The sequence below is a fragment of the Siphateles boraxobius genome, unplaced genomic scaffold, assembly GCF_051911475.1.
Source record: "Siphateles boraxobius isolate OS27281-9 unplaced genomic scaffold, OSU_SipBor_1 130, whole genome shotgun sequence".
NCBI classification, from domain to species: domain Eukaryota; kingdom Metazoa; phylum Chordata; class Actinopteri; order Cypriniformes; family Leuciscidae; genus Siphateles; species Siphateles boraxobius.
The window spans coordinates 17857522-17871729 of NW_027508734.1; the positions used below are offsets into that span (position 1 = coordinate 17857522).

A 14208-nucleotide genomic window follows, 5' to 3' on the forward strand; every position below is an offset into this window, starting at 1 on the left:
CGAGCCCATTGTCCTCGTGTTTCATGTACTATTTCCTACAAATGGTGCATTTAATTCAAACTTCAGCCATCTTGGGGCTATGAGACAAAAGGTCAAGCAAGTCAAATTGATTTACGCAATGAATGTCATGTTAGGAATTGTATTTTTATGATCACGCTTGTATAAAGAAGACAGAATAAAGATTAAAAGGAAATCTAAATATGCACATTATATTTTTCTATTTTATCCCCTTAAGGGGATTTACCTCAGAAGGCTTTTCCATTTTACTTACCACTGCTGTCCAAATATGACGTGACTCCTGAAATGAGTATCACCTGTATAGTTTAACATGAACTAAAAGTCGATTTTCCATAATGGGTGAACATTCCAACATATACAGTAGGTGTTTAAAAAGGATAGACAGCCTCAGTCACCATTCACTTTCATTGCATCCTTTTCCATTAATTTATATTGACAGATTATTTATTTGTATATTATTATGTTTATTTTATTGCTGTGCCAACACTGAGAAATTGTGAGAATTTGTCTTCCACTTTTGTGCTAAATTATTGAAGGCTGCCTTATGTTCACCCAATTAATTCAGTTGATCTTTAGAATCTCGCATTTACCAAATGTCATTAGTCTCAACAATAAGAAAAAGTAGGTCAGAGTTTTTTTTGTGTGTATATAAATATTACAGAAGTCTATTTGCACTTCTTAATAGTTCCAAATTGTCAAATGATGACACAAGTCATTTTGCATCTGTATCAGTAAACCCGATTAATATGGATAGGTTATCATTGTTTAATCTGTGTTGTTTTTGCCATTTCAAAGATATGTTATCTGTAAGCCTTTTCAATCGGTATGTATTGTGTTTTATGTAGGCTACACATTTTGTTTCATTGGTGTCAGTTACAGATTTCAACCTCATAACATTAACCATCATGACTGAAGTCATAGACCTATTTTCTTTCTTTCTTTCTTTCTTTCTTTCTTTCTTTCTTTCTTTCTTTCTTTTAAAGTAGTTAGCCAAATGAAAAGTAATAAACCCATCTCTGCCTTCAAAAAACAAACCAGGATGTCTTTGACCTCTAGGGGTCCTTGACACTATAGGCCTACAATGGATCTGCAAATTACCGTTTATGAATTTTTGCACAAAAAAAAGAAAAGAAAAGGTGTTTAACAAAAAGAAGAAGCAAGAGTTCAGCTAAATGTTTAATTGTGCTTGCCTATACTTTAAAATGATTCAATTTACATCAAATTTTAATGTAGCTTAATGTACAAGTATATGATCAGGTATATACATATTTTATGATATATGCCTGAAATAGCCCAGTAAATGCAACACTCAGTTTCGTACAATATGCAAAAAATAAAAAAAATAAATAAAAAAAAAAATATATATATATATATTTATATATATATATATATATATATATATATATATATATATATATATATGGTTCTTTCTATCTGCCGAAAGGGACCTTGGCCACCAATTTCGATACTTGTCCGAACACCTGTGCACCATCTCTTTTGTATATGCAAAGCACATTTACTCAAATTCAGCTGTGTATGTACAGTATCTATTTAAGTTGCAAAAACCAAGGGGAGCAAAGCATGCACTGAGTCAACAGAACAGTAGTGTTCGTACGCATTGGGAGTGAGGGTGAGAGGCAGAGGGAGAGAGAAGAGAGAGAGGTCGATCATGATTGGGCGATGGTTTCGGGGGTTGGCATACCTCTCTGCTCCTTACTGGGGGATGGGGATGAGGATGGAAATTCTGGGAGGGGCTTCACAGTGACCTCATACTTCATATATTGTAAGCCTGAACCGGCATTATCTAAAAATTCTGCCTTTAATCTAACCGCAGTGCAACGAAAGCTTAAATCTATCAGCATCTGCCAATCTGACCTCTGTATTCTTCACCGGTCCGACGCACGACGTAAAGGTAAGTGAAACGGTCCTCTGTGTCCGCTAGAAAGGATTTTTCTCGTGCAGCCTATGCATGGCAAGGGCTCGGCGCGGTCGAACAGTCATTGTACTTGGATTTTCACTTCTTCAAATTGTCATTAACATCACGCATTTGCTGTATTGTCCTTCTCACCCTTTTTCAAGTCTCACGGCTATTTTGTACGGCCCAAATTAATACCTCTTACAGCCGACAAGGCAATGAATGAAATATAAAGAATTCGCCGGGAACCCCGCAGTATAGGTTTTGTTATATGTTGGCATTCATGTCGAGCAGCCTATTTTCCTTTGGTCTCTCTGCGTGCGACGTTTTTCAATTTATGATGGATGCCGGTACGGCATTTGTGGAAAATAGAAATGTATCGAATAATCCAGTTATAGGCTAATAGTAACAATGGAACTGCTTCGTTAATAGATGCAGGAATTCCTGTCTAAAGCCTCCCCGCTTGACATGTCAAAACGTATGTAGGCTAGGCTACAATGACCAATTTTTTTTATTTATTATTTATATTAGAATTTACAATATAAAATAAACATTATATGAATGTATACGGTAAGCATTGCATCATTAGAGTGAGATCTATTTGCAATATTTTGTGTTAGATCATTGATTTAATTTGTGTTTCGAGTGGGGGTGGGGCGAATCAATAGGATCGAATAATTGCAGTGATGCTGAGAACACGACACGGCTTTGACTTTAAAAGATGCTGAATGCATCCATCATTAAAGATATCATCATTCATCTGTTGTATTTATATAATAGGCCTATTTATATAAATGTTAATTGCTGACTTTTTTTAAAAAGAATTCTAAATTGAATGTAAGTCAAATGTAGGCCGATTCTTCGTTAACCGATGCAATGTGCTTATGTCCTGTTCGTGTTTTGTAGTTCTTGCTGGTGAAGTCCGCAGGCTCAGTCATATCATAGTTATTTTCCACTGGCACGTGAATGCCCATGCTGACGCACCATACCTCCAGTGTAGGCTACATGACATAACCGCGAGAAGTAGGGGAGACATATGGCATGCCCTATTATTTATGGACATGGTGTGCAGGCAAGCTGCTGCAGTGGTGCAAGGCATGTACCAGTGTCATGCTTAGCCCATTTTATCATGCTACTTTTGGTTTTTGATTTTGCTCCAGATACCACAATACTGCATTTAATGAGCGCATGCGCACACGCACACACACACACACACACACACATACACACCCACACACACGCTCGCACACACACACACACACACACACACACACACACACACACACACACACACACACACACACACACACACACACACACACACACACACACACACACACACACACACACACTTCTGTGCCTCTTGAAGACAGATATGTGGTCCTGATGGTCATAATTTGACTGAACACATTTTTATCTGTCAAGAGTAGCCTAATGTTTCAAGCATGCAAGTTGTTTTTGTTCATTATTATGTTGTCAAGAATGACTAATGAATAAAGTGATAATTCACCCACAAATAAAAATTCTGTCATTCTTTACTCACCCTCGTGTTGTTCCAAATGTATTGTTCTTTTTTTTCCACGGAGCACACTAGATGTATTTTTTAAAAGAATCTTTACACAGGTGTTCTCCGTCCATTTATAGTGACCATGCGTGTCATGCTCCAAAAAAGGACAAAACCCTCCATAAAAATAGTTCCTATGCCTTGTGTCATATGATAGCTTTGTGTGTGGTTGATTACCCCTAACCCTAACCTTGGCACATTGCACCAGGTTTAAAGTCAAAAAGCAGTTGGTTCTAACATGTCTTGTAAGAGTATATGCAATGCGCCAAAAAAGCAGGGTGGAGAATGACATTTAAGGTGTAAAATCCCAAATTTTGTTGTTCCTCGCACAAATAACTGAAATAACTCTGAATATAGAGCACAAATAATAAAGACTGGTGTTTTTTAGGTCTTTTTGGAGTTTGGCACTATTTGGTTACTATAAACTTGCATTGTATAAAAAGAACTGTGAACATTCTTCTGAATTACTCCTTTTGTGCTCCACAGAACAAAAGAACACATAACGAACGACATGAGGGAGAATAAATTGTGACAAAATTCTTGTTTTGGCTGAACTTTCTGTTAAATTAGATTCTTTTCTGTATTCTCAGAGTGCTATCACCTTTATCTTCACATATTCATACAGGGCTTGCTGTGTCGACTCCACTTTGTAATCATGTTCACCATGTGACACGACAGAACTTGCCACTGACCTAAATATGTGTTCCATAATAAAGTATTGACAGTTTGTCAATTTGCTTTTATGCTGACATGAGACGCCAAAATGACACTGCATGAAAAAAGAGAGCAATTAAAACACAAAAGCATTGCGAATTAACACATTTCAGTGTGTCTCTTGTTCATCATGTATTGACGGATTCGTATTTAACACTGATGTGTTAGTTAATTTATAAATCTATATATCACACATTTTTCTTACTGAATTCTAAAGGCATCTAAAATGGAAATGTTATGAAAGGGACATTATTTTTCAAGGTTATCCTCTGTGCTCCCATAATCTGGTCTAATGAATTTATATAAACAAATATGGGAGGGGAAGCTAGCTACAGAATGCAATGTTTTGTCATCTATATTAAGACAGGAATTTTAAAGGACAGAAGAGATTACATTAATTGCTATCTTGTATGATGCATGAGAATGGATGATGAATAATTGATCTAGTCCAGAATTATTCACTATTATAATATTTTTTATTCACATTATGTATGATGCTCAGATTAATCTATGATGTTCTTATTTAAAGCAAAGTGCTGGTCAACAGAATAAATGTTTTCTTTGAATATAATTTTTTCTTTTCAGATTATGTAAATGTGCCATAATAAGCTTGTAGAGAGAACAGAATGCTGTAACGTTCTTTGTAGATTACACTTTCATTTATGTCCTTATGACCTTCTCAGTATGCCAACCTCCTTTTGTCTTGATAATAATTCTTTCCCCATAAATTACATGAACATAATCTTACATTTTTCTAATTTTACCTAATTGTAATTCTTGAATGAAATCAAAACTAGTTAATAGGCAGACACGTCTGTCCTTTGTTATAATTAATTAATATGATGTTGAGATGCAAAACCTTAGCCTTAGCCCAAACATGTGACTTTTTCATTTTTAGCTTTCTTTTCCATTTAATTTTTAACAGGTGGCAAGTGATTGCCTGACTACAGTAGTAGTGAAAATAAACTATAATGGGTACAATCTCAATCAAACTGAACCTATTAGAAGCTCACAGAAGCCCATTATTTGGCAGTGCCAAATTGTTGGTCAGGTCAGACACTACATCATAGTAGTATGCATCAAATCAATTGTCGTCGTTAAAGGTTGTAGGAGCATGTATCTATAAAACTAGGCAGTGTGCAATAAACTCATGAGAGCCCACTTGACCATAACAGTATCACGGCTTGAATAGAAAGTGAGAGCAGGGGTTAACTGGGTTAGTTTTGTTAATTTAAGTTTGTGGTCCTAACAGACACTTACTCAAACCAATGCACAGTACATTTATTAAAAAGATAATATCTGGAATAACATGGTTATGCTACAGCCCACTGATCACTCCTTGCAATGTTTGAACTTAGAGCCTTTTGACATTACCAGCCCAGATCTATAGCACTGGGGCGTAGCCCGTGAAAATTCACACAGTAGAGCAACACCAACGTCATAGTTCCCAGGGAATGCGTGAACTGATAAAATATATACTCTGAATACGATGTAAGTAGCTTTGGTCAAAAGACTAAAAACAAATGGCAGATTCAAATATTCTGCTCAGTGTCTTTGAAGAAGTTGTTTATCTGTGCAGTCAGATTCCAATACTCCATGGAGCAGTCAGTTTTAAAATATACAGAGAGCTTTATTTGTAGACTACATTTACATTTAGTCTTCCTCGACCGGGTCCTCATGATCTACTCAACAATGTGATTGTTTTCTTGACTTCATACTTTATATATATGGTATATATACCATATTTTACCCCAAGCATGTTTAAAGCATGATTTTTCTTCTTGATGTTATACGTTTTTCACATTCATCCTCTTTCAATGTGATGTAATTGTAATAACTCCGCCTGAGGCAACTTTAAATTCTATCCCATGGAGAGATGACAAGTCGAGCCCTATGATATAACAGCAGATAAGGACTTTTTTGCAATTATATAACACATCTCATTGAAAGATGTCATGCACTATAACTACATGTTCACAGACACTAATTAACACATTGGTGCTAAAGTCCATTGAGAAGTTATTTTTGCATGCATCTTCAAAATAACTAAATAATTTAAAAAAAATTTGTTTGGAACTCATTAACGGACCGTTATGCAGCCTCACAGATTCCACTAACCTGATGGAATTTGCTAATTGGTGCTTTGATATTTTTTTGTTCTCTTATTTACTGAGATAAATTAATTTGGGGTTAATAAGGGTTACCAGACCTAGACTCACCGAGCATGAGTTCAGTTAAGGAATCTAGGGAAACACATTGATCCGGCCCAATGGAAATATCAGACATCTGTTGAGTTTAAGCAAACTATCCCATTACAAATTGAAGGGCAATTGAAAGACTAATAGAGACAGTCACATGGAAATTTGGAAATCGAAAATTGCATAGCAATTGGCAAATGAACCATGAGTGAATAGTTTTTGCCACAACATCACAAAGTGCTGCTCCATATATGTTTGCCAAACCCAAAAAAGCTTTCGGACATGAAGGGTTTTCCCATTACAGTAGTGCATCAATGGAAAAGTACCAGGGCTTTCTCAACCGGTAAAGGCCCAAGGGGGTGCAAACAATGTTTGCTCTGTGACTTGATCGCAGTGTTGTTCCCACTGCACGGATTTTCTGCCTTTCAATCCCTGACACTCACTACCCATATATGCGTGCCTGCACACATCTGCCTACCCATCCGCTCCTCCTTCCCCTGGATGTCTCACGCCATTATTTCCCAAGTCCTTTCAAAAAATGTGTTTATTTTCCACTGGGAACCAGGGCAATGCTGCTCAGTGAGAATTAAAAAAAGGATTAAGGGTTCTGGCAATAGGAGGTGGACATGTCTGTGTATGTGCGTTGGCTGAGGGGCGTCTGTCTCGCATTTGGGCACGGTTACAAGTTGCCGCTATTGATGCCAACCTGCTGGCGTGTTGGCACAGGAAGATAAACACTGCGACATGAAGCACAAACCTTGCACTGTACTGAGCTGATAAGGACCCTCACACAATTTTTTTTGTAAAGTTCAATCTTGACATCCTTGAAACGTAAAATGCAGGAAATAAAATTTGCAAACTAAGGGACAAAAAGTTGAATGTCACATGGAACCTCTTTTTGGGTCACAGATCATAACGTGATCCTCAAGTAGAAATCTCATTGTAAATCTCTTTCCGTGATTGACTGTGTCTACAGCTCTAAGGATGAAGATTGAAAACGGCCTGCCTTGCTCTCAGCTCCCTGAGGCCCCTCCTCAGACCGGCCTACAGTTTACGGTGGCAACGGAAGAGGACTTTGATGACATCATGGCCATGAGCAAGGATATCTATGGTGGCCTGGACTATCTGCCCTCCCGCTATCAAGCCTGGCTGCAAGAGAGCAACCGCACTGTCATTTTGGCTCGCAAGCAAGGCAAAGTGGTAAGAAAGCGGATATGTGTGTGAGTGATTTTCTGCAGTGCGTGTTATACCCTCATTCCTTCAAAGGAATAGTTTACCCAAAATTAAAATGATTTATCCATCCCCATGTCATTCCAATCTCATATGACTTTCTTTTTTGGGGGAAACATGTAAGGAACATACAGGATATTTGAATGAATGTATTGAAGGGCTGCATGATTTGGCCCAAAAATTATATTGCAACTATTTTGTCATTTATTGCATTTTGAATTGTGATAGGATAAACATTTAATCTCAAATGAAAACATAATAGCTTCTTCTAAAACATCCAGGCAAAAGTAATAATAACAAAAATTATAATAATTGGTCTAACTTGTATTTTTAATTTATAATTAAATGTTTTTAATATAATTTATATTTATATATATTTATTCTTTTCTTTAAAGGGTAAACCATCCAGCTTTTATTTAGGCAGAAAATCTTTAAGTTTCTATGTTTAGTTGAAAACATGTTGATAATTACAACTCAAAAGGCTGAAAACTTCTGTCCACAAACATTGTGTCTTCTGAAGCCAAACAGTGATAAGGGTTTTTTGAAAGGTACACTATCTAACTTTTGTGGTTAAAAAACAAAACTACAAAACTTTGCTGAAGAACATTGTTTTGGTTGTGCTTTGGCTCTGCATGACTGCGGATGAATATGGTTCTTTCTTATAACTAAAAAAGAGAAATATTATCCTACTGCTCTTAAAACATTCACTACTAGGTTTAAGAGATACTGTATAACCAGCTTAGATGGAAAGGATCTCAAGCTGACTAGCTGAAGATGTTACTATAGCTTTACCCATTAATAGACAGGTACTGTCTTAATAGACGGTACTTCCTTGAAAATAAATTCCAGCATAGCGCTACAACAATCCATGTTGAAATGACCATTCACAGTAATGAAATAACTAAATTCACAGTAATTTACAATAAACTCTGTTAGAGAGCTACATGTGGCAATTGATCTGTTCAATAAAATACCTTACTCACCTGCTGAGTTACAAAAAAGGCATCTCCGCATCGCTTTTACAACATTTAAAATCCCTCAGTTCTCGCCATCTCCAAAAAGCCAAGCAAATGTTGATTCTGGTTTTATTACGAGCTCTTTCGCACTCTCTATTTGCCAGCAGACTCTCCATCAGACTCAGCTTTTTTTAAACGGTGATTCCCAGGAGGTTCGAGATTTAGCGAGCTCTGTCACGCTTTTTCATGCTCTTTGTGACAACTATCCTATGCTACTCCTACACCATACACATATAAAAGTAGCCGTAGTAACAGAAATGAAGAGACACGCACGGGCGAGTGACGTTGGTATGTAATTTCCTGTGTAAACCATCCCTCCCGATTTAAAATATAAACACTTACAATAGGCTTTCCATTGTAAATCATTATTTAAATTTTGATATGTACGAAGTGTACCTTTAAACTTATTTATTCACTGAAAATTAAACAGCTTGACAGCCCCAGCCCAATTAATTCATATTATATGGAAAAGACTGACCAAGATATTATTCAAAGTATACCTTTTGTGTTACATGAATGAAAGAAAGTCATGTAGGTTTAGAACAAAATGAAGGTGAGTAAATTATTTTTAAAAACTCTGTATTGTAGATATTACTTAGGTCTGATTCATGCAACTACATTTTCCAGATTGCACTGGAGTCAGCGTGTGTTATTGATGATGGTGAGACCATGCTGGTGGAAGGGCTTCGTGTTGCCCCACAGGAGAGGGGGAAAGGTGTGGCAGGGGTACTTCTTCGGTTTTGCTCTCAATTGGTTAAGTCCAAGTACCCTGACGTTAAAGTCAGCAGATTGACAAGAGATGACCAACTGGGACCAAAAGACTTCCAGAAATACCGGCTCATCACCAAACAGGTAAGAACCATTTACATTAAAATATAAACATTTTGTTTAGGTAAGGTTTTATCTTGAATAAAACCAGCTAAAGCCACATTGTCTCCATTCTGTCACCAAATTCAAACGTGAAGGGAATCCTCCTGGTGCGCTTCCATGCTGAAGACCTAAAATTACGCCTTGCTGATCTTGGGCCTAATATCACTATATCAGGGGAGAGTCTGTCCACCACAAACATCCCAGTCCCTTTGGAGCCAACAGAGGTGCACCAGCTCTTCTTAAGCGATGTTCTAATGCAGGGCGTCCTTCCCAATGCTACCATCGTTCAAGATTGGCAGCCCTTCAAGCCTCTGTCTAGCAACATGGACATCCTGCTGAAGAAGGACATTGATTGGATGGTTGATGATGCCAGGCGCCCAACCATGGCCAGCTTGTGCACCTTCCCGTTCCATGTGCCAATCGGTGATGACTGGTACTACCTCAACATCGACATGTTTGGTAAAGACCTGACACTGGCCATACAACAACTGTTGTGCCACCTGAGGCGCCACACTGGCACTCTGAAGGGTTACGTCATGTGTCAGGTATTCCTGGAGCCCGCGCTGTGGAAGCCGATGGCCGATTTCTTTAGGGAGACCCTTAAAGTGGAGCTGGTGAAAGAGTACACAGAGCAGTGTGTTGTGGAGTCTGATGTTGTTTAGTCAAGGAGCCTCAGAAACAACTTCCTTTAAAAATTAGACACCAAACTTACATAATGAGAGGAAACATCTCCTTCAAATATGGCACCTAAAAAAACACCTAAAATATCTAATTTAAAGGGACAAAAAAAAAAGAAAAAATCTGTTCTATTCCGCTTAATGAAAATGCTCTCATAGGATTTAATTTATTTTAACAGCAATTAATTAATTAAAATAAAATGCATGTAAGTGAACAAACTAGAGTAAATGTGGTAGATGCTTGTTTAGGTTACTTAATTTATTTCCATATGCAGTACTGTAGACAGTGGCGCTGACAGGACAGGGACTGGAAAAAAGGGAGCAGTTCCAGATTATTTAAAATTAGGGACCCAAATTGTTCCAGGCCCTTTCATTTCTGTTAGCATCGCTGACAGTGAAAGCATATTTACTCATGCTGAGTTGAAAAGAAAACTGCACAATCTTTAGGGCACTTTATGATAAAAAAAAAAATGGGATCTCACTTTAGTGTCTGTTGCTTTTTCAGAATGTGGCACTGTAGCTGCTAGAGTATTTAGAGGGGGAAAAAAACAAGAACAACATTTCTTTTTTTAAAGGGACTTTATGACAGGCTACCCATATGCAAATCAAAATGGTCTTTAGAGGCAGTTTTAACTAACTTGAAATAACTAACATTACCACATTGGGAAAATGTAATCTCAGACTATACACCTTTCTGATTTGCTCCTCGAAAAAATTGCCTTTAATAATATTTCCTCTAAAAGTACTTTGCAGTGCTTTAAACTCTGTATCAAATGATAAATGTCTGGCTGAGAACTTGCTTTAAGAAATTAATTTCTATCAGTATTTGTCAACTAACTGTAGATTTAAAGTGCAATTTCAATTATAATACACTGGAATATTGCTAGAAGTACATTCAGGTAGATATGATTAATAACTAAAAATGAAACAGACAAGTTCAATTGTTTTTTTTAATTCATATTTTATTTTTAAAATTATAAACTTACTGATTGGATCACATTTAAATGAAAAATGCAGAAAATATAACTAGGGATATATATGGTAAACATTTTTGTATAAATGTTCTTTCTTAAATAGTTCATTAAAAATCATTCATTAATGTAGTTATCACTATGTAGTGATTTTGTTACATTTTACATATGATTCAGACGAAACGTGATCTTAAGGAAATTCCTCCAAATTCGGTTCTCCAATAAAAAAAAAGAGAAACTTCTGCCATTCACCCATGGAATCATGAAAACAAAACCTCATATTCTGTACAATTGGAAACCTGAGCAAGACAAGTGACAGCCACTCATCTCAATGAAGATTTTTATTTTTTAAAGTTGACAGACAGACACAATTTATTCGGTGGAAAAGAATGGATGAAATCACCAGTGCTCCTTTTTATAATGAAGATAAGGACACATCATCTCCTTCTATTGGCCTTGTCTTGGAAGAAAGTGAAGCGAAATATTGCCAACACAGAAAAAGAAAAACAGGGGATAAAAGCCTTCAGAAAAATATTTTTGCCCCAAAACCCAGATTGCAGCATGCTCTTTCCCTGAAGAACTTTGCCAGAATGAGAGACACACAGTCCACACTAGCAAATGCATTGCTGTTTGTTTATCAAATGGCTAATTTTCTGGCACTAATCAGAAGGTTAAATGAAACAAAAGTTCTATTCATTTATATCTTAATATATCTGTAAAAAAATTTATATAACTTACAGTTTCAGTCCTCACAGAGTCCACTCCTATTTTCAGGCAGATCTAAAGGTCAATCTGTATCCACTAAACTGAAACCCTGATTTTCTTTACTCTTATTACTAATTATGTGTCTGGTTTGACTTGATTTGGTGGACTTATTTTGTATCCTTGTATGAACTCTCAACATCCACTGATGAAAAGGAGGCCACGTCTCCTCCATTTGGACAGCTGCATGTGGGACTTGTATCGGTCAGTATACAGGCAACCTTTTTTGATTCTGAAAGTTAAAGCATTTTTAAGATTATTAACTGCTATTCAAATGTCAGTTTATTGCATTTGTATTGGTGTACGTACATATACACATTTATATGTTTGTTTTTTTTTGGGGGGGGGGGGGGGTGATGATTTGAAAGGGAATTTTTGATCAAAATCTTTCATGGCTGAAATCTCGAAATCCTTCATGTCTGCTATGTGCTTTCAGAGAAAATGGTCAAACTCAGTTTAAAAATATGTAGTCAAGAAGCACAAGGAACATTAATGCTTCAGTTTCCCATGGAAATGATATTTTCTCAACTCAAAACAGTGAATATTGGCCTTTAAAACGCTACAAATTATGTTAGAGTCAAGCACCCTTGATATGCTATTTTTAATTGGCTTTTTTCTCCTCTCTAAAGCACTCGTCATATTTAGACATGAGAGATTAGAGAGCCAAAATGTGTACGGTTTGTGTTTTCTCTTGTACATAGTGCAGTGTATTTAGATTTAAGTGTTATGTATTATGTCAGTTTACCTTAGGCTACGTCTACATTAATCTGGATAGATTTGAAAACAGAGTTTTTGTTTCAAAACATTCTCCGTCCACACTAGTGTTTTCAAGTGTTTTCCAAAAGTTTCTCATCCACACTGAAACGTCGTAAAACTCTAAATTCACCTTAAAGTCCATGCGTAAACCCTCATAAAAGCTCACTAAGATGATACAGACAGAACAAGACGTAATCAAGTTATCACGCAATTCTTCTGGCAGGATCCTTTTATTTAGCAAAATATCTCACCATTCACTGATGTGTCCTGGTCCTATTCACTCACCACTATATGTTTGGTCTAAAATGCAACTGATCTCATGTTTTGCCGCAGGACAGCAAATGCGAGTGAATTTTCTGTCATCTTTGCAGCACTGTTGATATGAAGAGTGTGCATAGTAACATATTTTAATGTTAATAGTGAATAGCACATAACAGGCACAATATCGGTATAAACATGAACATCTATTGGTACACAGTTTTCAAATACCTCCGGTTTCACAGTCCACATAACAACGTGAAAACAGCGTTTTCAAATGTATCCACATTGGAGAGCGATTTCAAAAAGCTTTGTTTTTGTTGCTAAAAATGGCATCTCAGTGTGGACGGAAGGCCAAAACGGAGGGGAAAAAAAAGATGCGTTTTCAAACTAAATCATATTAGTGTAGACAAGGCCTTCGTGGTTCGGTCACTTGCCTCTGTATTTAGCTGTTACTCTCTTTTGTCATTTTTATCTGTGAGACAATTGCTAATCCAGTAATATTTTTCTTTTGTTGTTGTTTTGATCTTTCAGCTCCACCTTTTAGCACTTTTGATGTCGAATTGCCTTTCCAAGTATTTGTGAATTGTGCAGGAGGTTGTAACTCTATATTTTACACAGGTCCCAGTCTCAGGCCAATGAGACTATAAAAGGTTAGAGGCATGTGACCAACTGATGGTGTAGAGATGTAAAGGATACGTTGCCCCTTGTTTTGCTGGCACACGTGGAGTGAACTTTAAACCTATTTCTTTCAATTATGAAGTGGCTTTTCACTTTCTTTTTCTGGAATGGAAAAATAAGACAGGTTGCAGAGAGAGATAAGAGATGAAGCCGCGAATAGGAATAGGTGGCGAGGATAGGACATGTGATCCAGATCATGTTACCACTCTAAAAATGAGTAAACATTCATTTTGTATTGTGCAGATGATCTTTAGCAAGAGAAGCGATCAGGCCTTGAGTTTGTAATTTATTTAGGAAGAGGGCACACTGTAGTAGACAGACCATCCTGACCAGCATATCTGGTATTTCCCGAGCTCTGGTTTGTTAGACTCAGCACTAAAGTAATATCTCGAGTGCTAAGACATACAAGGCAAATATATACATAGGCACTTGTTATCCTGTTTGACCGTGGGCCAGTTAAAGTTTCAGGGCTCGTCTCCGAGTAAGTGAAACTGGATAGCGAAAGTGTCATCTTGCGTAGAACAAGGGTTCACCCCAGACTCCCTTTACCTTCCACCTGATCCCCATCAGCTTGACAC

The 14208-nt window shown here is 37.0% G+C and overlaps 1 protein-coding gene across 1 annotated transcript; it reads left to right on the forward strand.

Annotated features, from left to right (window-relative positions):
* Positions 1-1674: 1674 nt before the first annotated feature.
* On the forward strand, positions 1675-11680 carry nat16 (N-acetyltransferase 16). The gene is made up of 4 exons (XM_077228272.1): positions 1675-1930; positions 7386-7609; positions 9283-9507; positions 9621-11680. Exons 1-4 carry the CDS (start codon positions 1699-1701, stop codon positions 10185-10187), a joined length of 1248 nt encoding a protein of 415 aa, XP_077084387.1. The 5' UTR covers positions 1675-1698; the 3' UTR covers positions 10188-11680.
* Positions 11681-14208: the final 2528 nt, after the last annotated feature.

Coding starts and splice junctions, on each gene's coding strand:
- nat16 (XM_077228272.1), top strand. CDS start 1,699: ATGGTTTCGGGGGTTGGCATACCTCTCTGCTCCTTACTGGGGGATGGG. Junction 7,610..9,282: donor CTCGCAAGCAAGGCAAAGTG/GTAAGAAAGCGG, acceptor TACATTTTCCAG/ATTGCACTGGAGTCAGCGTG. Junction 9,508..9,620: donor ACCGGCTCATCACCAAACAG/GTAAGAACCATT, acceptor TCAAACGTGAAG/GGAATCCTCCTGGTGCGCTT.